Consider the following 27,506-nt stretch of genomic DNA (forward strand, 5'->3'; position numbering starts at 1 on the left):
CTGCTAGGGTACTGCTGCATTTTTCTCCTAATTTAGATGCGTGGAAGAAAAATCGGACTCCGGTCGCCAGGATTTGAAACCCGGGTTCCGAACGTTCGTAACCTAAGGCGCTAACCACTTACGCTGTCGTCGTCCGACACTAGTTAGTGTCGAGTGGTAGTATTTTTGCTGTCGAGTGCCGCCACATATGTAACGAAATTAAGAAATTAAACAAAAGTAGAGTCGATCAGTTTGGCCTCCGAGAGGTTCATTTTTTGTATTCACCGTCATCCTATGGTACCTCCGGTTCTATAGTTTCACTCTTATAATTTGCATTAACTCCGTCCGTTTCTTATAACGTCATTTTCTCGTTAATCTCGAATTCGATCTACAAAATAAATCCAGATACCCTGCAAAAGGGCTGGCAACCAGACGCGATAAAAGTAGTAAGAAACTAACTCTGCTAACTGAGTGTAGGAGCGAAGGGAGAAGTAAAAGAAAGGCTAGATACGAAGACGATGATAACCCTATTTAGTGTCACGTGCTAGGCGCAAAATGGATTACCCGAGGTGTGGCCGGAATTCCCATGGGTCGCGATATCGCGTTCATCGAAGCAGCCGCGTATTTTCGTGCAAACCTCGAGTCCTAGACCGTTCTGTTCTCCTACAGAATTCTGCTTTATCCAGTTTTATCGCTAAAGAACGGGGGACGAATAGAAAACAAGGCAGGTTCGACTGGATTCCGTTTTACCGATGAATGGACAGACGAGCTACCAGGCAGACCAGAGGAAAGGGGAGCGGCAAAACAGCCAGCCAGTGTACGATTTACCGTTTAAAAGCGTGCAATTTACGTTGAAAACTCTAGCAGTCGATACGGTTGCGTTTAATAATTCAACCGTCGTTCCGAGACATCGGCCAGCAAAAGAGGCGCGAGCGATCGTCCAGGGAACAAACTCGATTCGGAGCTATTTTTCTCCGCGAGACTCCAAACGAAATCATGCCTCGACGATGAACGCGACCTGCCCGGAAACGATAACAACGCCAATTGAGATTCCAATGGTATTGCTTTTCTTAAGTTTCGCCATTCATTCTTCTATTGTTTCTTCCAACCTTCGTCAAGTCGATGACCTAATTCTCTTGTTTGCAAAATTACACTTCGTACGTAAGTACATATTGGAAATTAATATTCTCGCAAATTAAATTCACGCGTGTGTGAGAAATGTGAAAGTAAAGGGTGTTGGTATGACGGTACAACGATGTACACGTTGTATGATGATGCAATAATCCTATTTCGCTTGCGAACCCCGTATACTTCGTTTCTGGTATGTTAAATTTCATTAAATGTTAATGTCGAGTACTGAAAAATCATAAGGTGGAAAAATCAAAAGGGATAGCAGAGAAGAATGAATCTGCCAAAATTTTGTTACAATAAAAATATGAACCCCATATAACATGCTCCGCATTGAAATTTTTGCTTTTTCATGAAAATTTCATTGTGTCCATGAAATATTTACTTTTGCTGTTTTGATGTAGACTACATGCTCCTGAAATTTCAGCCCAGCTTTTCCAAACATTCTACACGTATATAGGAGCCAGTTAACAAACAACGACCCAATTTACGAGCTGGCCTTTCCAAAAAAATTAGGTCAAAGGCATAGTTTTGGTCGACAAAAATCGTTTCGCAGTTTACCACTCCTGTAGAAAAAGGGGTATCGCCAGGTAGCGAGGGCGGCGTTGGAGCCACATAAAGAGACGAGGGTGGGAGGCCGGTTAGGTCGGGCCCTCATGTGTTTCGTTTGAAAATTTAATTTCTCTAATTAAAGTGCTGGCGTAGCCGGTACATCTCGTACCGCTCTCCGCGTCGTTCCTCCCTTCGTCGCGTCGTGTCCCGGATGCGGGCCGTGGCCGCGGTCTAGCTTTTTCCCCGAGTCACTCTACTCGTTTCATTAGGCTAATGAAACTTTTCTTTTGACGAAGGCTACGCCAAACAATTTCGCCGGCGAGGTGGCGAATCCGCCGCAGGCGGCGAGTTACGCATTTAACATTGCGTCACCGCCCGTGTCAACCGGAAGAATCTCACGTTTTATGGTTAATTAGCCATGTACGCTTGTGTTTACGCGTTACGTGATATCTCACATTAAGCTTGGATGCCCTTCGCCCTACGACGTTGATGCGATGGGCAGCGAGTTTGTAATATTATTTAAAAGTATCGGTTTAACTCGATGTTTATGTCGAAGATTTAATTTAGGGGTTGAAGATGTTAATGTTACAATCTAGGTACTACAACTACTAATAAATTCGCTTATATAACAGTAATAAATGTGGGAAATTCTATAAACTGCAGGTCATCCGATTATGCTGATCGACGCAAAATTGCGAAATTATAAAATGGAAACAGAATAGCATCCTTAACTTGAAAGATGCTAATAATCCTTTGCAAATTTTCCTGTGTACAGGGAAATATATATATATATAATGTATATATGTACGTGTATGAATGTAGCTTTGGCAGAAATTGAACGACCGCGGTAGTGGTCAGCAGGGAATAGGAGAAAGAAATGGGAGGTATAAAGGCGGCAATTTCTAGATTCTGGAGCAAGTTGTTGTCGGCTCATTGTCACGCGATGCGGAAGGATTGGTGCTTCACGAGTGGATCGAAAGTGGCGGTCGTCAGGATCAAAGGGAACGCGTTTCATTCGGCGTGGCCAAGTAAAACGGGAAAATTCATTTCCACTCGATATCCGGATCACGGGAACGCTATTGGAGTGTTCGACGACCGACCTTGGAAGCAACGAGATGTTCGACTGGTTATCGCGATACTCCATGATCCAGGAAATTATGTTTCTTCGAGAATACGTTTTGCATGATAGTTCGGGCGTTGTTTTACGAATCGATGATCTTGTGTCGTTGGTGACATTTTCATGTATATTTTACTACTTCGTTTAGAACCTCAACATCGCGAAAGAACTTAATATTTAATACAGCGTATCTACTACGTTCAGAGATATATCAGTTGATCAATGTTTTAACCACTTCTGATAGTTCTATTACGAGAGTTTATATTCTTATCGTTCTAATCTAATCACGTTGCAGCAGAAAGCAAGAAGCTATGTATATAGGGAAGGTTTCTTTTCTCTATGAAATTGATGGTTCGTTTTTAACTAGGAAATTCAAGAATAAGTCAGGATTTTAAGCGAACGGTTATTCCGAAAGGAAGAAGGTAATACGTTAAAGGATATGAGAGATGTGTCTGACGTTCCTCTTCTTTATGGCAGACACTGTGGTGACAGGTGAAAAACGGCACTAATTAATTACCCGTCGTATTAATCTTCTTTCCATCGGCGAATGAAAATATCGAATGAGAATGGCGGTTTAGTTTGAATTCCGTTTATCGTGGCGATGCTGGCCGGTACGAACGGCCACCGATAGGAATTGTTCTCTTCGAAACGAGCTATGAAAATCGAATGATTCGGCACGGCCGATTGTGAATCGTTCGTTTCATCTGCTACGGCTTCCTCTCTGGAATTTGTAACGGTGCAGGGGTTACGATCGTTAAAACCCTTGCGTCTCTTTGGACCAGTTTCCAGAGACACATAGAGCGTTCGCGATTCTGATTGTGATTCCATGGAATTGTTTGAAATCGCGTTGCTTTCGTTATACTGCAATATTTGGACCCAATTAAAACTTTGTTCAAACTCCAAGTTTTTCTATTTTATTCTGCGGACTTTTCCTCCCTCTTCTTTGTTCCCCCATCTGCCAAGGATAACGCAATCGAAACAAACGTGGCGAATTCCATCTTCCGACTTTTCAACGCGTACGAAACTTTACTCTTTTCGTCTCGAGGCAAAAAACGATCTTAAGGAACACTTAACCGGCGACTTTCGCGGCCCACGGTGCTCGGTTCTCGCAGGCTCGGCCGCGGATTTCCGGCCGACATGATTTATGAAAAGAATACCGACGTCGACACGGCGCGCGGGCCTGTTTTCATTAGCGAGCCGGCCTCCCCGTTTAATTATAAACCTCGTCACGAGCGTGAAATTCCGCGTCGTCGTCCACTTTTCGACTCGGGCGGCTTCGCATCAGCCAAGAGGCATCGCGAGTCTTTAGCTCCTTTCTTCTCACTACCGTATCCCCTACATTCGTCAGCACTCTCCCCACTTCTGCCGCTAACGTCAAGTCTCGTCGCGTTTTAATTAATTCTCGAGATTTCGCGCGACACACGCCTAGCTTTGTCTTTCGCCAGAAACGATATTCCACCTGACAGTTCTACCGTGAAAATTCGCCGCGAATTTAGAACGACAGCTTAATTATAATTCCATCGATCGATCAACTTGGAGGGATCGTTGTTCCAATTCTGTCCCTGGGTTAAGTAATTTTTTCTTCGACTATTTTTCCGCGCGCTCTTTTTTTTCCTCTACGTATTTCTCCTCTTTCCTCACGAACGAACGGCATGTAGTGTCGTAGTCGTCGATTTTCCATCCGCGTTCTCCGGCATCGTCGTTGTTCTCCTCCTCTGGCTGAAGCTCTCGTAATCCGAAGATCTCGCGAGACAAGCATCCGAGCAAGGTGTAAGGGAACTTTCGGAACGCGAAGAAGCTCTCACAAAGCCGTGACCCCGTTTAGCTGGCAGAGCTGTTTAGTAATTACTAATCCCGGCTGCGATCCTTTCGGCAGCAGCCATCCTTTAATCATCCGCGTCTCCCCCTGTCCGTGAATTTATCTAATCTGCGCACCGGTGAGCTTTATCTAGCAGGAAGGAGAACGGGCTCGGTGTGCTTACAGAAACACGCTCGCGACGAGCCAGACCCGCGAGCTGCTTCTCGCATTGGTTGAAACTTTGAAACGTTCCTCAGCGTGGTTATTAATACCACGGCTGGTGGTTAATGCGCTATCTATCCAGCTGGTAATTCAAGCACGTCCTTTTGAATGGCGACCGCGTGTTGCCATCGCGAAGGGCGAATTAATGAATTACCGGTTCTATATTCCCTCTTGGAACCTAGCCGCCTCTGTTTGTCGATTCCAGGCTATCTACGCGTTTCATTTCGGCTCTTAACGTATAAATTAGAAATGAGCGAGGAATAACAGGAGGAGGGAGAAGGGAGGGTTTGTATCGATATACATAGGGTGTTTCAATTCGATTGACCGATTTTTCGGCGGCACACGATTTCCGGCGCGGCTGCCGCGACACAACGAAACTAGATTTGCTTGGTCCGCGTGCCTCTATCGTTTTTCCATTACTTTTTTAACTTAATTGTTGCAGCCGTTCGCGACAGGTATCCTACGCTAGCTGTTTGATTTGCTTCTGGCCGTGCAAAGTAAATTATCCTGCCTTTATTCCATCAGATACACAATCGAATCTTGTTTAGCGCAATTTCGCTTTTGAAGTCGCCGCTTTCCGACCTCGTCCATCTTTATCTAGTCACTTCGTTTTTATTAAATCCTGACTCGTGAATCAGCCTTTTCACCTACGATAGAAAGCTTGGTACGCACTGACAGGTACCGTTTATCGTTCGTATGTTTAGGCAATTTACCCGTAACCGTGTTGACAAGTATTATCAGGGGAATGTAATTGTTCCAGAGCGAATAATATTCAATGCGACTCAGTATCAACGCTATCTGGCTTAATTAATGTCTTGGTAATTAGCCGGTCTTGCTGCGAACAATCTCTATCATCGTTTGCTCCATTCAAATTCCCCATTTCTTTCGACATTCCCTAATGAAAAACTGTGTCCATTTCACGGAGCTTGGAATTATTACGAATCGCATTACCTTTGGCATTATGTAATTTCTCCAACTTCTCTATCGAAGTATTTCTTTGGAAAAATTTCTTTCCCGATAGTCTGCGGACTGGTTTCTTCTTTTCTTCGCCATAAATTCTATGGATTTTTCAAAAATCGCTTACGTCATCTACCACACGTCCTAGATAAGATAGGGTTATTTGAACGAAGCTAAGTAATTTGCCTTTTCTTCCGCCTTGAAAAAGACAAGTTCTGTGCCGAGTTCGAGATAACCCTCCCTTACCATAGCTATGGATTAAATCGAATACTCCATTCATATAAGCTTCTTTAGTACCACGCACGTTTAAAAGCCACTCGTACGGTTGAATGGCCACGGCGAAATTTTTCGCGTTTTGCCAGAGTCTAAGCTGGTCGAGGTTGAAACCGGATCCACTTCGCGGCGAATTCAATTCAGAGTCGATCCTTGGCGAGGCTGACGTGCAGAAAGTACGTGCGGATTTAGCTGGAGATGAGGGGCTGATATATAAATCCATAGCGGTCAGCGGGTAGCTCGGTGCATCCTTTTCCGCGTTTCGTGTATTAATTTTCAGGCAACTGGACGCGGTCTCGGCGGATGGCCAGCAGGTACCGAAGGCGCTTCAGCGGAGCGCGGATGTTAGTTTAGCCGGAATATTTCAGTCGGACGTGCACCGTAGCAAGCTACTTCCGGCGACTGACATTGCGTTTCTACCGCATGGAATATACGTCCTATTTTCGTCTCTCTGGCCACCACGACCACGCGCCGCGTATACTCGATTAACGTTGAGACGAACAAAGCTACGAGCGGACGACGCGGACTGTCCCGCCATGGCGTCACGTTAATCGTCCACGTTAATAACGCTATGCCACGACACGCCTCGACGAGCTTTCGATGTTCTTTCGACGCCAACGAGGACAAAGTACGATGCCGCTTAACCGGTAAATTCGTTTGCGACATTCCTCCGGCCTTAATTGCGCGGAACAAACGTCCCCTGAGGATATGTGCGTGGGGTGACTTTCGTCGAGGCATAGTTTGCGAGGGTGATCGAGTTTTGAGGACTAAGCATGGGATATTGAGTGGAATATTATGCGGTTCGCGTTAGATTTGTATATTTATTAAGACATTTGGAGGGCTGAGAATCTGCTAGTTTTCATTAAATAGGAGCGAAGGTGTTTAAGTATAGCAAAATGTTGTGTTGTCTCGACGTCGTTCGATATGCAAATTTTTATATAAAGATGCTTGTTTCGTTCACGAAGTATTAAAAGAGTGCTATTTTCAAATTTATTACAAAGTTGTTCTCGTGTTTTATTAAGTTTCGTACCAAGTGCACGGACACATTAAAGAGCGCGAGCCATTCGAATTTTATTTATACACGAGGATTTCTCTTCTATATCTTTATGAAATCTTAAAAGTGCACTCTAGTAGTCGATGCTCTCAAATGTTCGTATGCGTTAGCTTTGGAGTACTCAATTTACCGTGATTTTATTTCACCTTGAAAACTCGTGATACGTAGCCATGTACATCCACTCGCGAGGAGGTCGCGTAAGTGAATAATCAGCCCTCGAGATCAAACACTCTGCATATCATTACTCAGCACAGTTTAATTAACTTGGGCCAAACAAAAGGGGCAAAGACATTATTGGTACAAATTGAATCGTGTGTAAGTAACCAAGTTAGCCGACTTCTCTCATTTTATCACTGCCTTTAAAGCGCAGCTCGCAGGTGGGAATAATCCACCGCAACGATAAGACCGGTTCATTAATCAGCTCGCAGGCTCCGCTCGCGCGGAACGTTCTCGTCGGCGCTGGCTAACGTTCGTTTAATCGTCCACGTTGTTAACGATGAAGGATCAGAACGTCGGACGAGGGTTAGGTTGGGTCGTTGTTGTTGCGCAACAACAACACTGCAGTAAACGATTATCGTTGTCTGGATTTTGTTCATCGACATTCTCGTCGAGTTTCGCGAGGTGGAAGCGGATTCCATCGTTGAAAGCTAGTCTAGATAAAGGAACGACGACGATCGACGTGGAGGGGCAAAGGGAAAGGTTGATTGATCGAGGCGCGTACAAACGACGATCTTTCGCGCTCAGTTTTTATCTGCATGTTATCCCTTTATGGTACGCAGTTTTCGGTGGCCTCGTTACGCGCAATAAAACTCGCAGCCGGCGCTTTTCCATCGGTGGAAGGATCGATCCAGCGACACCGTCGATAAGCCATGCATCGTGCAAAACTTATGATCGTCGCGCGTTTGAATTTTCATCCCGATGTTACGACAAATAAAACGGAAATTCTTTTTCTTGTCACGCGATCCATCTTCTGTGAAAAATAAAACACGGATGTAACGCGTCCAACACTCGATTCACGATCAATTTGCTCGGAAAATCTAAAAATCTTCTCGAGGAAACTCGAGAGCTCGTGGTACGGAGACCATGATTCTTCGAGGGGCCATCCATCGTCGTGTCCGTTTCCGGCGGTTGTTGCGCGATGATCGTTAAGGAGCAGAAACGGCATCGATTACTAGACCACAATTCGAAGGTAAATTATGTAGGGAGTTGGTTTGTTCGCGAACCAGAAGCAGACAGACCGTTGAATCTTGCAACGGCTGTTTTTCAGCGTCCCCTAAGCTCGAAGAATAAATCAGGAAAGGTCAGAAGGGGGAGCGTACGGGACAGGCAGCGGAAAGTGGCACTTGACCTTCCGGCGTTTCACGCTATGCGACCTTGCTGCCTCAAACGACACGACCCTATGGAATATTTCATCGCAGCTGCACCTGCTGCTGCCTGCCCATTTTCGGGCAAATGAAATCTTACCTACCTGCTTGCATCTGGGCCTGGAATCATTCTCCAACGTCGTTTTTTCTTACCTCGTAAATTCTGTATGGTTGAACGAGTGATTCTGACGATATGTGAAACTTTGGCGATATTTTCATCGAGTAATTTCATCTCTAAAATCATGTGCATTTTATTTCTATCACAGTTTATTCTATTTCGTTGGGTCGATTTCAACCTGCACACCTACTCTCGATCATTCTGTCATTCATTTACCCTCTTTCCTCCATTGTTTCATTCTCGTCCGCCAGCCGGCGCGACACTATTTCATTAAGCTCTGAGCGACTTCTCCTAATTACTTATCGATCGTGCAATAGGATCAGTCACGACGTTCACGTCGTAGCTGTGACGTACTTCAGGGATCAAGTGAACCGTGATTTTGTTATTTTTCCGTTGGGTAATCAAGGGAGATTTTTCAGGCGAGATCAGGAACGCGATTTTCTCAGTTAACGTGTCTCCTTAAAAAAGTCCATTTTAAACAACTTCGTTAAGCTACGTCGCTATCTATATTTGCATTAATCTGTATAATTGAGGTAGTCAGAGCCGATAGGCGAATGGCGGAGATTTTGCTATATTTTACTTATTTTTCTTTTCTTTCTAATTTGCAGACATGACACTTTTAACTAATAAGGAAAATTTGCAAATCTCTACTTTTATAATTATGTGCGGAAAGTTGCACTTATCAATGTGTACTTATGAATGCAAACTTCTCGTTTGAAAAGAGAACGTGAACCAATTTCCATTTCTCTGTACACCTCCAAGTAGAATAATCCTAAATACGCATATCAACTTTAATCCAATCCAGCTCGACTGCCTTTGAATTCTGGTTAATTTTCATGCTTGGTAAGTTCCATCTCGCAAAGATTCCGCGATAAAATAGGAAGGAACGAGCGGCTTTCGAGCTTCTCATTGTTCAAGGACGAAATATTCCTCCCCTTCGCATGCTAGATCCGTAGCCTCTATCTTGGCAACGGTATCTTCAGCGGCGTTTCGAGAACGAGACCATTAACGACGCCGCAACTCGGCGACTTTTTTACTGTCTTCGAGAAGAACGTGGTCCTTGTGTTTCACGTCGCCTTTGTATCGGGAGGTCGGCTCATTCCTGGGGGACTCTCCTGGCGTAATAAATGTCCGCCTGTCCTGCTACCCCAAGCTCTTATTGCGCCGCGTTCGCGAAGAAAGAAGCGCGAGACGAAGCAACGTACAGGGAGGAATGTCAATAAGGGAACCGGGAGGTAGACAAACGGGAACGTCGAAGTTCGTGAAAAATAGAAGGGGATGCTCGACGGTGGAATAATCGTGGATGAGGCGCCGCTGGATCCTGGAAACGGAATGTTCCCGGAGAAAGGTACTATGACTGCCGAAGAGAAACAGCGAAATTTGTCTTCCAGATCTAGTGGAACTGTTGAAGATTATGGGAGTTGCTCTATAATATTGAAAGTAGAATAATATTTTATCGTAGCCGTACTATTCCCTTTTGCATTACTTTCGAAGCAATCGCATATTTCTATCGAGAATAAAATTTCTTGACTTTATCAAACTCGTGATAAAAACAACAAAAATACCGAGGAATGTATCGTTACTCTACTCGATTCGTAAAGATTCTTTTAAAATATTAAGTCTTTCTGTTTATTGAAATCAGAATGAGATATAAAAATTCGGAGACTAGAAGGACAGGAAGAGATGAAAGATAAATTTTACGTGGATTTCATAATTTTGAGCGCTGCACGGGTGAGTTTCGGATAGTTGTAATTCGAGGGAGGTTTTTCGTTTTCAGAATAAAATAGATGAAAAAAAAAAAAAAAACAAACGGTGCGAGCTAAACCATGGCCGACTGTGACTAATTATAAGAATTACCATGGTAGAGCAGGACCGGTGGAGTAGCGAGGAGAAAAACGAAAGAACGATACGTTTAATCTGTAAGCAAAGCGGGTACGTCGGGTCTGAGGCGGTGGAGGCGTGTCGAGAGGAGAAACAACGGCGTGACACGTTTCACAAGAGGGTGGAGAAAGGACGAGGATGGCAAGAAACTTGGGACACGGTTCGAAGAGGTGGAAGAATAAAAGGGCGCGTTCACAGGGAGAGAAACGAAACGGCGCACGAGACATTCCACCCTAAATTGTCTTACCGACGAGCTCGCGGCTAAAAATCAATGACATTTAAGCGAGGAACGAGAGGAGGGAACCGAGAGAAAGAAACTAGGAAAGGGGCGGGCGGCGTGACTCGAGCAAAAAGAAACGGAGATCCTGTGAACCGAGCTAGGGAGCGGTCTTTTATTTCGATGGAAGGCAACTCCCACGGTCGTCGTCGTTTCTTCTGGCCGAGTTTCGAAGGCTACTTATAAAAATCGAAGTCGACAAGCTAAACGAGAATTCCTGAGGGTTCGAACGGAGGGAAAGATGGCATCTGCGTAAGCGTACGTGAAATATTAATAGGAACGAAGGGAGGAGAAAGAGAAACGCGTCGAGAGACAAGTAGACGACGCGACGTAACGTCGTGAAGAAACGAGACGGTAAAGTTACTGCTAGAAGAAGAAGGGGACAGTAAAGGGGGAAAAAAGGGGCTGAGAAAAGGTCGAAACGAAATGGCACGCGATGCGACCTGGACTAAAGCGACTAAACGAAGCACTCGTTCGGCTTGGCGTCTCGACGAGTTCCGCTTTAAAGATAACGAAGCGAGTTCTTCGCGGAATAAAGGTACGTAATCGCTGCGGCACCTGTCGAGTGTTTGTCGAGACTGTCTCAGCTAGGGCGACGGGAGCGACAGGTGGCTTCGTTCTCTCCTTTCCCTCTTTTCTCTCTTCCCCAGCCCACGTTGACCTCCCCCCTCTTCTTCTGCCCCTCATACTTTCTGTCTCACGACACTGTGTCTACCTTTCTCGCGGTATTACCCTCATCCGTCTTTTTCTCCCGTCTCCCTAGCTTCCGAGGCCGCGACTCCACCACTTGCTCGGGGGTGTGATTTAAAGTGTAAACTTAAATATTCCAGTCGGCGCCGCCGTGCAAATAGATTCGATATTAATGGAGCTTCCACGTCTTGAAAACCGGGACCGAGGAGGTAAGGAAACTCGTGCAGACGATTCACACCCTCCATGCGAGAAAATCAGGGTTTACTCTCTAGGACGCTCCTGGCGTTCTTTTTTTGTCGTACGGAGGAAAATACGACGCTGACGGCTGCTGAGTGATCCATGGATACCTCGAGGGAGATTCCTTGGGAGTCTCGAAGTTTTTGTGCCAACCTACCGTCGTAATTTATGAAATTTCTGAACGTACACTTACCTGCATCTCTCTTATAATTCTTCGCATAGACTATTATTATAAGACTATCATTAACTCAGTCAAAGAAGACTATGATTAACTCAATCCAAGTCTTCGAGCATTTCCACCGTCTCTTTATCTCTTCCACGCTCTTTCTTTCTCTCTCTCTCTCTCTTTCTCTCTCTGCAATCATACAAACCTGCATTTGCATCACGTCGTTCTATACCGAAACGGTTAACAATCGGAATAAGGGGAACGGTAACAATGGATAATAAAGAAATATAGCTCGTTAGAGAAAAATAAAGGAAGCTTTATTCTTTACATACCATAGCAGGCGATACGAGTCGATAGCGCGTCAAGGTCCCCGGGGGCTTCCGCCCCGCGACGTTGGCGTGCCGGTCGACGGATATAAACGAATATCGGGAGGAAGATCGGGGTGACGTGGGGTCAGGAAATACGGCGAGTCGGTAGAGGGTCTTTCCTGGGGTCGTATCGTACACACACTTGTTTCTCTGTTGGGTGTTCGCCGCGGTCTCGTGACGAGGTCACGCGAGAGTTGCCGCCAATTTGTGCAGGTTCATGATGGTCGTCGCATCGCCCGGCTGCAGCCTCAACGCCTCGCTGTAAGCAGCCGCCGCTTGCTTGTATTTCCCATTCAGGTGAAGAATCGCGCCGAGGTTTGTGTGACTTCGCGCTTCGTGCGGCCTCAAGGTGGCCGCGTGCCTGTACCACACTTCCGCGTCCTCCAGCCGGTCCGCTTGCCGCAGCGCGGACGCCGCCGCCATCGACAGCTCGTAATCGGATCTGGAAAGTTCGGCGGCGCGGAGTTGCTCCTCTGCCGCCTCCGATAGCCGACCCTGCGACGTCAGGAACAGTCCTGCGAAGCCACAGACCGTCTCAAAGTTATACGTACAATGTTACCTTCGAAATCTTGCTTTCTAGAGGAACAGTTTCTAGCTTGTAATCTTTCCCAGTCGGATTAACAATTTTGTTTTTAGTAATAATACGAGGAATGGCGCGCAACATGTATGATATGCATGATTATGCGTGAGTACATTGAGATTGCATAGACTTATGAAGGTCACTTAATGATTGATACACTATAACAGTCTAGGGAGAGCTTCTCTAGAATGAAGTGGAGCTCGGATAGGTTGATCAACCTTGAAACCATTAAGTCGACTTAAGTTTAGTCCGAAACAATTCGCTCTTAACGGTACTTTCCATCTTCTCCTAGCAACGAACTCTATGCGACTAGATTAAACTTGCCCGCGATATAATGTTATTAATGCCACGAAGAATGAGTGGTAGCTTCTTCTGAATAATGAACGTCCCAAGTGACAAGGGATAAACGTGCGTGAATTATATACTTTGTTATCCTTTTGTCATATGTTATTTTCTAATTAAAACACACGGTTGCCAAAAGACGAAAACTCATCTTACACACACACACACACACACACACACACACATACATATATGTGAATACTTTAGCTCGTTACAGAATGTTGCACGAGAGTAGCATAAGATATACATAAGGTCAAGGTTGCCAGCGGAGGATTGTCCTCAAAATTCCGGCGAGACTTGGCGGAGGATGAACGGTAATAAACGCAACTCGTGATATATCAAGTATAATATAATGCGACGTTCCGTGGACCACTGCCTAATGACGCATGATACTAAGAGAGATAAACCGCGATGGTTTTTGCGCTTGAAAAATCCGACTCCAACGCGAGACTATTTTTGGCGAGTAGATTAATCCTGACCGCAAAGAATCGGCTGACCGATGCCAGTGACCATCTCCTTTCACGGCTTTTGCAAATGGAAAGGATAGATTTTTGAAAGGGTGGGTGAAATACTAGCGAGAAGAGAATGTTGCCAAACCAAGATCCAAGAACCAGAGTCTGAATGCGGTTCGAGCGGAGGGCAAGCGTGAACGGAGAATAGAACGATGCGACGAGCACTAGGAATTGCGACGCTTTTCTGGAATTTCAATACCCGTCGATCTCCTTCCGGCTGCTGCCTTCCTTCTGATATTCGCTATTCCCTTGTGGCCGTCTCTTTTTTCGATTAGCGCGCTCCATCGTTGCCACCACCCACCTTTCCACCACAGTTTCTACTTTCATCCCCCAGGAAAATATTACACCGGTATTTAGAACGACCAGGCGGAATCTTACGATCTTCTTATCTTCCCTATAAAACGGTTCCCTGAAAAGATCTCCGTGAACCTCCCTTATCGTTACGTCCGTTACATTATTCTACCTCCGCGGTTTGTTTTCTTTTCGTTCTCTCATTTCAACATAGAAGAGGATTACCAACGTCTTCGCTCGTTGTACCGTATAGTCGAGGAATCAATTATACCGAGCGGAACAACGGGCCAGAGGATGAATCTGTCGCAGACCACTCCAATTTGCTTGACAACGACGAGGATGCGCTTAGGTCTCGTGTTTCGTTGCTTTAATAATTAACGAGTACCTCTTGTTATTTCACGAATGGCTATAGACTACAGACGTTTCAGACTAGCGAATGGATGAAGGATGAGAAATCTGTCTGATGATGTTCGATTATTCAACGATTCCTTTTTAATTAAAGACACTGGCAATTATACGTACCGTAATGATGGTGCACGCTTGAGTCGTCCGGCGCCAATCTACGGGCTCTCAGGAACCATCTCTCAGCCTCCAGCACACGGCTCGACTGCGGAAGAAACAAGGCAAATCAGTAATCGAACGATCGATCGGGCCGCCATTGTCGACGCGGTCTACCCTTCACGGATCGTCAAGTCACGTTGTAACGAAATTTATCCTGACGCGATTAGGGGCACGAGAACGAGAAACAGAGGATTCCGTTTCGCTTCGCATACAGAGGGGAACAGTGTAAAAGATGGAAATGGAATTTCGATACGGTTCGCCTAGCCAACACAGCCTGCACGGACGAAAATTCATCGGCTACGCGACAGGACGCCGACATTTATCGGTCAAACGTTCAATTACGCTCGGCATCGTTTACCGGTATTGACTTTCCATTGACCCTTCTGGTTGCCACGTGACACACATCGTAATTTGTAGACTGAGACTTCCGGAAATTAACATTTAACATTCCAAGAACAAGAGGACAAATAACAGGGAAAGTGGTGATTTATTTTATGAAACAGAGGGAGAACGAGAGCGATCGAATAAAAATTCTAGTTTCTAATTTCCATTTTCTGTCTATTATCTCTGATTGGCATCGTTTGCACGTCCAATTTGCGATCGATGCCGGGCAATAAAATATTGAAAAATTTCGGTTCAAGTGACTCTGTTTCATATTGTTGACGCAGTTATTTACGTGCGCGGCGTGATATAATTTTATTGCGACAGAGATGCAACTAAATCAGCAAATTAAATGAAACTTTATCAGCCGTGAAGCTATTTCATTTACGACCGATCAATTTGAAGTTATTTCGCGAGCGACAGCTCGAGTATATGAAAGGACTAATGGAAAATTGGCAATTCGGTAATATTATCATGGCAAGCGATCAACTGTATTACGCGTCCTTGATAATACGTCCTAACCATTGCAAAGCTATATCGATTAGTACAACGTAATCGTATCGAGTGATTATGGAGCGACGTGGAAAGACGAAGGACCGATAGTCCCATCACGCGTTTACGATACAAACGATAATTGATAGCAAAAGCAACGACACGTTTGCGAAAGGAAATGCCCTGTGTATGGTTCGTTTGGAGAACGAGACACGTACAGAGAAGGAGGAAACATCGCGCGTCCCGAATCTCTCTCGGCTCAGTGAGCGTAATCGTCGGTCGTGTTAGATATGTTTTCAGGAGAAATACCGGTTTCCGGTCAACGATTGACCAGGCCGGAACACGGAATGGTCGGTGGATCGAGCAGAATCAGCTTAACGGCACGCTGTTTCCCGTCGGCGGGTTTCTCTTTAAGTGATGTGGGTCAGCCGATTCTCGGCCGGCCTATCGTGTTCGATCCAGCGCGCCAAGCCGCGCCGCGCTACGCCGCACCAAAATAGTACTAACTACTTACGTGCCGAGTCGAAGGTTTGCTAAGTGATGTGGGTCGCTACGTGGCCAGACTCGTTGAGCGAGAGCCTGCAATCCCGGTTATCGGCTAATGCTATTTTATATCGTTTCATATTCGAGCCAAGAGCCTCCGTCATGATTTATCTTCTTTCTTTCTTTCTTTCTCTATGTTAGGATAGATCTTCGATACTACAAGTTATACGGACGTGGTCATGTAAATTTACTTGTTCGAAGAATCATTCAAATTTGAACGGATTTAGCGCTGTGTGTCAATTACGTAATTCTCTAAATTCAACAAGTAACTACAAAGCCATTAGCTTTGAAAACTATCCGTGCAATCCTGACACTATCATAAACCTCGCTTAACTGCAAACTCTAACTTTCTCTCTCTCTCTCTCTCTGTCTCTCTCTTTATTCCCTTACTTCTTATCACGATTCAAAGGAAAAAGTAGCTTTTGCAAGTGTTGGAGACCTGTCGGCCGGCGAGCAGCACCGTAGAAGAGCGTTACTTTGCAAACAGCGTGAAACGGTGTTGGGAAGATGGGATCGAGTTCTTTGACGCGATGGCGATCGAAAAGTTGGCCGATTCTCCCTAAGGCATTCTGTTTTTCCACGGGGGTTCTGGTATCTCGAGTACGGGCGCTGACGCTTGGTGTAGCAGCCGTATCTCGGTGGCTGTACACGAAATTCCGTTGAACGATATTGGTCGGGCCGCGGTAAACTTGGAAACTGGATCCGCGCTCTGATGAAAGAGAACCGATCTAAAACTGGTAACTACTTACGTTTCGGGCCAAAAGTTTCCCGTAAGTGATGTGGGCCGGCACGTGGTCAGGCTGGCTGGCCAAACTCGCCTGGAACCACCTTTCCGCTTCCGCGTACTGTTGCAGCCTCGATAGAGTTTCCCCCAGCAGATTGTAAACGCTCTGTAAAACAGGTCGATCGTCAGACTTTCCACGGTTCCTATCTTACTTTCTTTTTCTTTCCAATTTTTCTCCATTCGCTTTTTTCTTCTACCGATCCTAACCGATATGTTTCGTTTCGTTGATATTGCGATCCCCCGATACGCGAATCAACGATGAATTAACAGCGAGCAACGAAACGGTGCTCTAAACGAATTAGCGCATGATTAATTCGTAATTATTGAGCCAACGAAGCGATTCTCTACCAGCAATTTCCTCTATCTCGTGTACAGAATAACAGAACACGATGGAATACCCAGAAATTACTCTTGAAGGGAACTCATAATCTCTCGTAGAGAACTCGTAAAACTCGCGTAGACTTTCCATAAAAAACGAAAGAAAAAAGAAATACTATCACGCTCTAGCTGTCATAATGCTTCACGTTCTCTACCGAATATTACGCAAAACGAGCTAACATTCGCTTCATCGTGTGGATGTTTCAACGAACGAATTAACACTTTCGCCTCAAAAACCCATTTCCGTCTGCGCTAAAAACAAAAACTCCGCCAGGAGTGCTTAACGAACGGCGTCGAAGGTGCGATTAATATTGGCCGGCGTGCGATAAATCCGCGAGGAAGAAAGTAATTGGCTCGAGAGAGAAAGAGAGAAAGAAAGAGAGAGGGGGAAGGGAGAGCGAGCAGGTACGGATGGAATCAGTTTCGGGAAGTTTTCTGATTTTCAGGACCGACGGCTGCTGCTAATGGCCGACGGAACTCGAGCCACGGACTTCTCACGGACAACGTATATATACACCTATTCGATTCTTGAATGTGTAACGCGTCTCTACACTCACGTCAGACACGTACAAAGGCGTTTTAGGGGTAAGGTGATCGAGGGGTGAGCACGTGAGTAGAACGTATAGACGAGAACAAGATGGGAACACAAACGACTGTGAGCGTTACGGAACGACTAACACCGAAAAGCTTCTTTCCGAGCGCACAGGACTTGCCCTCGCGTCTCCAAGTTGTAGGCTAAAACTTTTATGATTTTGTTCGTGCCGGATGTGCAGCTTGGAATAAGCAGAGGAAAGCGAACTGCTAGATGGACCGTAAGAAGGAAAGAAAGAAAGACAGAAAGAAAGAAAGAGAAAAGAAAAGGGAGGAAGAGACAGAGAGAAGTCTTCTCGCGGGTGGAGAAGACAAATGGCAGGGAGCGTCGGGAAAGGAACGAGGTCGAATATCCAACTAACTCGTCGGACCCGATTGCCCCGTGATTCGATGGATCTCGCGTCCCGTTTCTCGTGGAAGTACTCGGTATCCGATCGGAGCTCGGAGTAATCTGTATCAGCTCCGGCAAGAATCGCGCGATTCATAAGAATTCGATCAACGACGCTCCTCGCGTTCACGTCCTCGCGATGATTTATCGTTCACCATCGTCTACGTAGTCGGCTCTTTTATTCGTCGCCGTACGATCGGGCTTGGCTACGGCCAAATTGAATCCGGCTGAATCGATTCGAATCGAACGGTTGACTTTCATCGGCAGGGGGAAATTTTACCCGCACTTAGCGTTCCTCTATCCCTGTGCAAGCTTTCGATGGATGAAGAGAGAGAGAGAGAGAGAGAGAGAGAGAGAGGGAGGTTACGGTTTTACCGGGACTGAATGCCACGGAACGTTCCTTAAAAGAGAAAGCGAGACTTTGTCTTAGAAAGATCTCCCGTTGCCAGCCTGGAAACGCGCATTGGAAGCAGAGTTTCCCGCGGTTCCGCGCGAAGGGTGAAAGCAATTCCAGGCCAGGACGCGAAAGTGGCCGCGTCGTCAAAGAATCGGCTCTTTTCAAAGTGGAACGCTCGCATTGTTTCGCGTCATTATTCACTTGAACCAGTTTCCACGAGCATCGCGTTCTCCCATTTAGTCTCTGCACGCAGTCGGCGAGTCGTCCCGTTACATCGAACTTGTTTCCGTTCTCGCGCGTATCTTCTTCGACGTTGTTAGCAAATCGCTTATGTATCTTATATCTCCAGGCTTCGTGGAACAAACGAGCGAGTGACAACGTACAAGCAGAACGATATTCAGGCTCGGTGCATGTCTTTCGATTCCTTCACTGAAACCGTAACGACACCGCGACGTGCTAAATAATTCGCCGCGAAAGCGTCTGCAAACCAGGCGTAGCCGTCCGATTGAAAAATTGAGAAGAAGCCCTGGACTGAAACTGCGAGAACTCGACGCGTATGCACGTCGATAATAAGTTCGAGAAGGGTAAATACATAGAGGCCGAAGAATTTCGAGCACATTTTGTGAAACGTTTAAGCACCGAGAGAGAGGTTTCGAAATTCCATTGTGCGGAATCATTATTCACTTGGACTACTTTTTGAGAGTATTACGCGGCGGCACGGCGTTTTCAGCCAGCGGGATACCTGCGCTCGAAGTCCGCAAGATGCATGCTTTTACATGGCCGACGTCATCGACGTTGAACGCCATTGTTGCCGCAAAAATCACCTCTTCGAAGCGACTCTGGAAACCACCGACGGACTGCGTTTCGCGCAACCCTCTTCGCAAATCCTCTTCGAATTCAGTCTGTCCCTATATTTTCTAAGGGAAAATCGAGGGATAGAAAAACGCGGAGAATAGGCCCCTGGAAATTAATCGTGTTTCCTTGTTCCGAGTCAACGATAGATTGCTTTCCCTTTCCTTTCTTTCTTCTTTCCTTATTTCGTAGCCTCGCGCAAGTTGCGTCAAACAGTTTTTATAAGGTAAAAAATCGATGGCCATTTCTCGCGTTGAAGTTGGCCCTCGAGAGAGCTACGTGCTTTTATTTGTACGCAAGAATCCGCCTGGCAACGGGGGATCATGTATTCAGCGGCATGATTTCGTTGAAAATACAGCCTCGAGCTATATTCGGAGGAGGAGGAACGGTAAAGGGGCGACTTTCTGGAGAGCGGTGCGCCGTTCGACATTCCACTGTTCCTCAAGTGGGCTGTTTCTTCGAGAAAAATTAGGGACATAACTGTGCTTACATAAAAATCTGACGGTTCCCGGGTCCGTTCTAACAAGGAATTCATAACGGTACCTGACGCTCGGAGTTGCAGTTTACCACCCTTCGCCCTTCACAGACTTTCTGGTTTGTTATATTTTTTCTTTTTTTTTTTTTTTTACTACGTAACTTCGCGATATCGGGACGAAAGGAGAGTGCTACGGCACCATCCGCCTGCTGGATGAATGGTTAATCAAGCTCGAAACCCGATTTAGCGACAGCACGTCAGCCGGCCAAATTAACAGAACATTTTCCTCGAAATTTTCTGATTCGCGTCGAATCGTCGGCTCTTCATCCCGGAATAATTAATCAAGCGCGTTTCACAGGAATCTCAGTAAATCAAACTGTGGTCTCCGCTGAAGATATTTGGCCCGCGCTACTTGAAATTTTGTCCAAGATTAACAAGACATTTAATCGGTTTCAGCAGCAATTCTAGTCAAACCGATATCTCGATTCCACGAATCTCAAATTTTAAAGAATTTTAAAGAGAGAAATTGGGGATTTCCTCGGCAGCAGGCGACGGTTATCGCGATAAACTCGAGCGTGGTCGCATTGGTGGGTTTCGCGAGAATATTCCGTGTGAATTATTGGCCTTATCGACGGGCGACGCTCGCCAGCAGAACTTGGACCGCGGACCCGGTGGCTCGTTTAATTCGCCGATAATTACGTTCAAAGGTTTCGTGAGAGAGCGCCGCTGCAGCGCCAGGATCCTGGCAATTGTCGTCGAAATGCGGAGGGTGCGAACAGCTGCGGGGCGAATGCGGCGTCACGTCGTCATTGTCGTCATTGTCGTCGCCGCCTCGTGCATACCGAGTCGCAGTCAAGGGGGGAACAAACAATTAGAACGGTAAGTCGAGCGGGCCAATTAGATGACTGACTGTGTTCGAGAACGGTGAAAGGATAGCAGTGAGAGAGAGGCTGCCACGTTAGCGATACGCAAGAGAACTAATCGCTGAGAATAATTGGATTAAATTGTGGGCTCCCGTATCGCGCACTTCAAACCTGTTTGCTGGCCTTATCTTTGATTTATACGGTATCCCGGCCATCTCGATAAAACCGACAAAATCCCAGGTGTCTTGCTTTCAAAGGGTTAATTTGAAATTCAATTCGTTTTATATAATATTTATCGTAAATCACGCGGCCGAGAAACGCGGGAAATTTTTCTAACGATTGGAGGAGAAAACTTAAGCTGAAAGATTAAAGTAAACACGTATTGGTGGAGCTCGAACGATTTCAATTAACGGTAACGCGTTTGGCGAAAATATAAAGCCTATAAAGGCGCCGGGTTCGTGGCGATTTACAACGCGAACGGCAACTCGCATAAATATTCAGACCGGGGCTTCAACGGATTAAGATATATTCCCGACACGTATGCAGGTAACGACGCGTGCATGCAGCCGGTCGAGCGGCGGACGAAATAATATTTTTTTCTCTCTCGCCAACCCTCTGTTTTTCTCTGTCTCCAGCGTGGATTCAATCGCAGACGCTCCGTTCTTGCTTCGAGTTTTAATCCCGCGGATTCGTCGCGAATTTCTGACTCGTCACGGCCATTTAGTGAAACTGGATCGAAAACGCGGTCCGGTTAATCGCGCGATTATTGCGTGCTCTATTGCTCGTGTGTCATCGCTGTTTCAAAGGGATTCAAAATATTCACCAATAAAGACAGGGAATTAGAGAAAGTCGTGTTTTTCAAATTTGTCTCTTTAAATATATAATTAAGGATCTCATAGGAATAAGGGAAGTTCTAATAGCGAAGAGCAGGTGCAAAGTTTTAGGAAGAAAGATATACTTACTGACGATGATATATTTTTCATTAGCGTGAAAGCTTTTGTTTATGTTAGTAGTTAAAAGGCGACGCGATTTTTCACGCTAGCACGCGGTATTTTCCTGGAATTTGCGATACTCGGATGAAAATTCGCCTGGGAACTCGTCGAACATGGCCGACGATTAATCGCGGTCGAGCGGCGCAATATTTTTTGCCGCGTCGTCAAAGAAACGTACGGTCTGGCGTTGTCATAGAAAGACGATTCCCTTCCTGCTCGCTAATGATACTCGTTTTTCTTCCATCGTCGGCTTTCGATCGATTTAATCGCGGACAATATTTCCCGCTGCTAATCGCCTCAATTTCCTCCAAGAGTTCATAACAAAGAACGCTCTTTCCCGGTTCAATTACAACAAGCAAGCCGTGTCCCCCTTGGACTTTTAAATCATTGTTTGCTCCTGAATCGTTGTATACGGTTGTAAACTCTGATTTCGCCGAAATATGTTTAATATCCTGGCAATAACTCACGTCCGTTGAATCATGAAATATCCTCAATCATCATTAATTTCCCAGTTTCTACCACAGTTTTCTGTTTAAACTTTTTCGTAGCGCGTAGCGCGTAGCCCTTTCCCCTGTTTCGCTATAAAATTGAAATAAGAGATCCAGTAATTGAACCGTGTTCCCGTGAAACACGGGATTGCATCACGGATATCGCCGGGGGATGGTATCTTTCGGCTATCGAATTCGAAAGTGCACAATGGCTTAACGGAGATTGGTTTTCCAGGTGTTTCGCGGCGTTTCACAGGGAAAAGCCGACGAAAACATTGGCTGGTGGGCCACCGCGGCCGCGTATGGTAATTTGCGAATTAATTCCACAGCGGAGTTGCATTAAATTCGCGTTAGCTGAGCCGCGCGCATGCGGTTGCACACGCTCGACTAGAATAAACAATATTCGCGGAAAGGGAAAATTGATCAAATTCTCTCTCTCTCTCTCTCTCTCTCTCTCTCTTGCTGCCAGGATTTGTTGGACGAGAAAGTTTCGGAAATTATTTCGAATTCGCCATCGTCCTGGCTTGTATTAAATTTACATTAGATAAATACGCCGCGGTCAGACGCAAACAACGCGCTACAACTGGAAAATGGTCCGACCTGCCCTGACATGACGATGGAACGATTCGAAATTTTGCCAAGCCGTGCCTCGGTTACGTCGAACCGATTGCTTTCTCGCGTGTAACTTCCGCGTGTAAAACGGGGGAGAACGAAGTGGATGACGAATCGAAGGAAAAGGAGTGAAAACAAGTTCTTTCTGGAGTTTTCTCTTTCGTCCTTGCGATGCGTAGAAGCGACCCGGTCGAGCCGAGTAATTCCAATCGTTCTCCGAAACCTATCCTCCGGAGATTGCGAGAAGCCGATCGATTCTACGAAACGAACAATCAGACGACTGATTAGGAACGCGTAGAGAATGGATTAATTTCTGTCTGCAATCCGATTGACGTGCTGGAGATGGAAGGCAGGGGAGAGCGTTCGAGCTTTAATTCCAGCCGCATTACTCGTTTCGTATTATGGTCGCGTAATATCGAATGAAGGATCTCCCTAGGGGCAAATGGAAATTCGTTGTCTCGCCTCCGTGCGTATTTTACAATCCGTTGCATGGTGGCGGTGTCGTGTCGCGAGCAATTGTCTAAATTACCACGATGCGACGAGACATTGATTGACTGATGTTAAATCTTACAGCCGAATCTTTTTAGGCGTTAGGAAAATGCTATGGGGAACGACGTAGAGTAAATAGAAAAGCGGTAGAAAGTTTTATTTAGAGGAGAAACTCGACGGAAGTTGGCTCACCGGTTCTCAGATTAAACGGTTACATATTCTTTGGGAGAATTACTGGAAGAGTTACGAGAGTGGGTAGATCGAACTAACTGCGCAAATAAGTTGATATCAGTAGCCATAACGTGCAAGCAAAAAGTGTCGGTGCACCTGGAAGAGTGAAAAGGAAAAAAGGTAACGAGCGCAAGGGAGCAAACTCGATAACTAATACCGCCACGTTTGTCGAAGTTTTATTTCGAGTCAGCTCAAATTTTTATTAAAGTGGAAGTATTTACGGTCACGAGTTGCCAAGAAAAAAGAGCAAAGATAACGAGGCCAGCGCAATAGAATGTTTATTGCGTCTAGTTTCGCGTCATAAAGCTAACTGCGAAAGAGAGGGGAAAAAACAACGAGAGCACGACCAGTAGTTAAAAGTTCTGTCCCGGCTAAAAGGTCTTTGCGTCTTGACGGAACTTTCTTCTGGTCTCAGCACTTAACCGTCCTACTCGTTAAATTATGTTAAATCGGTCGCTCGACCTGTCGTTAAGACGATCTTTCATTCAAACGATGATTCATTCGTCTAATTAGCGATCGATAATCTTAGCACGAGTCGATATATTATTTTCAAATAAATTCCTGTCACAGAACATATTCTGTGTATGCCGTGAGTTGTGAAATTTGCAGCGAGCAAGGAATGAAGATACTGAAACCCGTGAAATTCGATTATACTGGCGAGCGTTCGTTCAAACGATCGACTGTCCGATTATTCTCTCGTTAATTGTCTTTCATTTGATCTGTATTGGACGTACAAACATTCCAGTCGTTTCGCCGTGCTTTCGTGATTTTTCACGATCCTTTGTTTATCTCGCGGGGTAACAAACAATGTTTCTCACTATTTTCAAATTATATCGAACTGTCGAGGAGCGTAGAGATAAATTACAATTCACGCGATCCTGGAAATTTTCAAAAAATATTTCCGCCGAATTTGACGCGTCGCATCGTTGACTGGAAAGAGGAAATCCACTTAAACATTCTGGGAATACGTAGGTGACGGCGAGTTATCTGCGGCGGACAGACGATTTTTTCCGACCCGTTTATCCGCCGTTATCCGATTCAACGCGACATTTTAATCAGACTCGAAAATTAACGCAACCAAAGTAATTATCAGTGTCGCTCGTAAATCATCCTCTGTACCAGCCGGAGAGATCTCATAGAGAAAAGCTCGAGAATTCGGTTCTTGCGCGGCGCCAAGGACGGGAGTGAAATCTGATCGCGAAAAAGGTTCGTCGCGAACGACGACTAAATTGTCGCGGACGTCAATCGATCGTCGTGGATGCGTTTCATTTCCCTTCTTTTCTTACATTTTGGCGATCGTCTGGCTGCATTCGGCTCGTTCGATTCGCCGCTGGTTCCTTTCCACTTATTCGCTCACGCCGTTCCCAACCGTTGAGAACTTTCATCTTCCTCCTCTTCCTTTTCTTCCCGTTTTCGTGAAGCGACCGGGTTTCCGACGGCTATGACATTCCACGAGTGGAACGCGTCCCACGTCAAGAATCACGAATTTCCGATAATCGTGTTCTTGGTGCACACAGAAGTCCACAGACGGAGTGGAAGAAAGAAGATCGCCTCCTTAGCGTATTATTCCAAAGTTTCGTCCGATTTTCCACGCCAACGGCCAGCCAACCTCTGGACTCTGCTGGGGAAACGCGACCGGGGGTCATCGCGATAAAACATCGGAAACTGGCGAAACTCCGCTGTAATCTTGCCGGTGATGTTTTACCCCCGTACCTACACTTTGAATCGAGATCTCGGTTCACGTGTACGCGGCAACGAGCGTGTGTTACTTCGTGCCGCGTGTACGTGTACGCTTTCACGTGTTCTTCTCTTTCTGTCGTCGTCGAAACGCCAGTTGCTCCATTTGTGCAGGTCTGCTCGAGCGTGTGTTTGTTTGCCCAAGTATGAGTACACGTTTGTCCGTGTTTGCGCGCGTGAGATGTACACGGACGACGTCGTAAAGTCCTGAGAGATATCGCAGCAGCGATTAGACCCTCGTTTCGGGAACTAAATTTCGCCGGGTCCCGAGCAACCTTTACGCCCCACCTCTTCCTTCCTCGACCATTTCTCGTGCGTCTATTTTCGCACGATTCAGACCTCGACCGTCATTCAGCATCACAGGCGGCCTTCGTTCCATCAACGGCAGTCTCTCTATCCACGACTTCTTCGCTTATTTGATCCGGTCCTTGCTTCACGAGAAATCGATAACGAACGCCGCTTTTTCACGAGGTACCACGGCTTTGACTTTCGACCACAGAGAGACCGTCGAATGGAGTACGTAAACGAGCTCCTGCGGAGTTTCTTGGGTCGTTTGTGGTTTCTAGCGGAATATGGACTTTGTTCGTGTATCCAAGTGAACTATGTGCCGGTTAGCGAGAAATGTATCTATATGAAACGCCTCTGGATGAAATCAAAATTGACCATTCGAGCGATTGCACCATGTTGAAACCGCGAAGCGTGGAATTTTAGTGAAAGGTTTCCTTCTCTATGGTCGATCTATAGAAAAACGAATCACGCTCTAATATCTGAAATTCCCAGAGGTTTGGTCCGACCGATGACCACGATAGCTCGACGAAGGGAACAGAGGAAATACGATATACCACGAGTCTCTCGATACCATCGAACGGTTTGCAAACAACTATTTTCGTTTTTCCGATTGCTCTCGATCTCCGGTATACCTGGCCAGGTCAGAGTCTTAAGTATCGCGGTACTTTGAACATCGTTCCCCGTGAAATTAAATTTCCTTCGGTCGCCGAGGATGATTTTTATCTCTCTCTCTCTCTCTCTCCCTTCTTCTCTCTTGTTGGTTCAATTGCACGGGAAGGAAATTGAATCGTCCGGAATTGTTTTCAGTTTGAAGGTAAAGAGACCGAGAGGGGAACGAGTATAACGCGAAAAGAACGAGAGATGGAACGAAATTATAGTTTTATGGGCCAGGAAAATATCCTACGGGAACTTTGGCCGATTATTTTTGCGTCGTTTCAATGGCTAAACTAATTCACAAGATGGTGCCAAGCCGCTCGTGACAACATTCATGAGCCCGTCTTCCGATACTTTCTTACTTTGGTGTTACTACACCGGCTGACCCGTATACTTTCGGCGCCACATGACGCAAACTTTCCGAATTTTTCGTCACCAGAGTTTCAAAGAGAAACCGCTGTCGAACCGAACCGTAATTTTTTTCCAGCTGGAACCGCCTGTCGGTCGAATTAGCGTGGCAGTAGCAAAGGACGGCCTTAATCAGACACGGTTGGGTCGATAAGCGAAGAGAAATATGACCGATGAAAGCTGGAGGTTCCGACGGCTGCGACCGTCAAATGGAAACCGATCACTGGTCATTTTTCTCGATTTCGTAAAACGTATTATTCCTTCCGTTCTTATACAAATATCCGCATCCGTGCATTATTGCGACCTCTCAACTAGGTGGCGATCAGTTAAATTGCAACTGTTCGGTTGGGATCGCGAATCTTGAACGATATTAACGCTCAAGGTGAAGGGAGATTAAAGAGTTGTAACATGCTTGTGATTTGCATCGTTACGTCCGAATTAAGCGGATCGCAATAATCCTAAGGAACTGTCGTAAAACGAGGCTTTTTGATTTACCGTTAAGGCTGTCAATTCGCATAAAACATCTTCGAGTCAAGAGGTTTCTTATGGTTATTACCCCATCAGGTAAAAATTGGGGATGGCGGTCAGGCGACCCAGGGTCGCTCCACCTCCACTCTCAACCGGACGCGACTAGCAAAGGGATGGCGCCAGGGGCAATGGCCCCCACTGGTGCCAATACATTAGGATCGACTCGATTAAGGGATCGCGGGGAATGTACCGATAGCAATTCGCAAAGAACGGGATCACGGAGCATTCCTATCATACGCGCAGGCAGGTCATCGTGGAGTTTTAGTCGGTAAGAGTCCGATACTGCTATGCTGCTGCTTGCAGTGGCGGAGCGTCCATGAGGACTTTTCCACGTGAAAAAAAAAAAAGGTGAAAATTAGGGAACGTGGGTTTTCTCATGTGGTGGGGCGATCACCACCGAGAACTGTTAATGAAGCGTTATACTCATTAAACTACCTCTATTATCCTAATAGAAATATGGGATCGATC

At 45.9% G+C, this 27,506-nt stretch overlaps 1 protein-coding gene across 2 annotated transcripts in view; it reads right to left on the reverse strand.

The window, feature by feature from the left end:
* Positions 1-12,108: 12,108 nt before the first annotated feature.
* Positions 12,109-27,506, reverse strand: part of Tmtc2 (Transmembrane O-mannosyltransferase targeting cadherins 2) — a 221,152-nt gene continuing 205,754 nt past the window's right edge. Inside the window, exons 10-12 of one of the 2 annotated variants that reach the window (XM_072009580.1) lie at positions 16,633-16,773; positions 14,429-14,513; positions 12,109-12,696 (exon numbers count right to left, since the gene is read on the reverse strand). In XM_072009580.1, coding sequence (XP_071865681.1) covers positions 12,365-12,696; positions 14,429-14,513; positions 16,633-16,773 — 558 coding nt within the window. In that variant the 3' untranslated portion in view covers positions 12,109-12,364. The remainder of the gene's footprint in view (positions 12,697-14,428; positions 14,514-16,632; positions 16,774-27,506) is intronic. The other variant, XM_072009581.1, reaches the window with a different exon arrangement.

The sequence above is a fragment of the Bombus fervidus genome, chromosome 8, assembly GCF_041682495.2.
Source record: "Bombus fervidus isolate BK054 chromosome 8, iyBomFerv1, whole genome shotgun sequence".
NCBI classification, from domain to species: domain Eukaryota; kingdom Metazoa; phylum Arthropoda; class Insecta; order Hymenoptera; family Apidae; genus Bombus; species Bombus fervidus.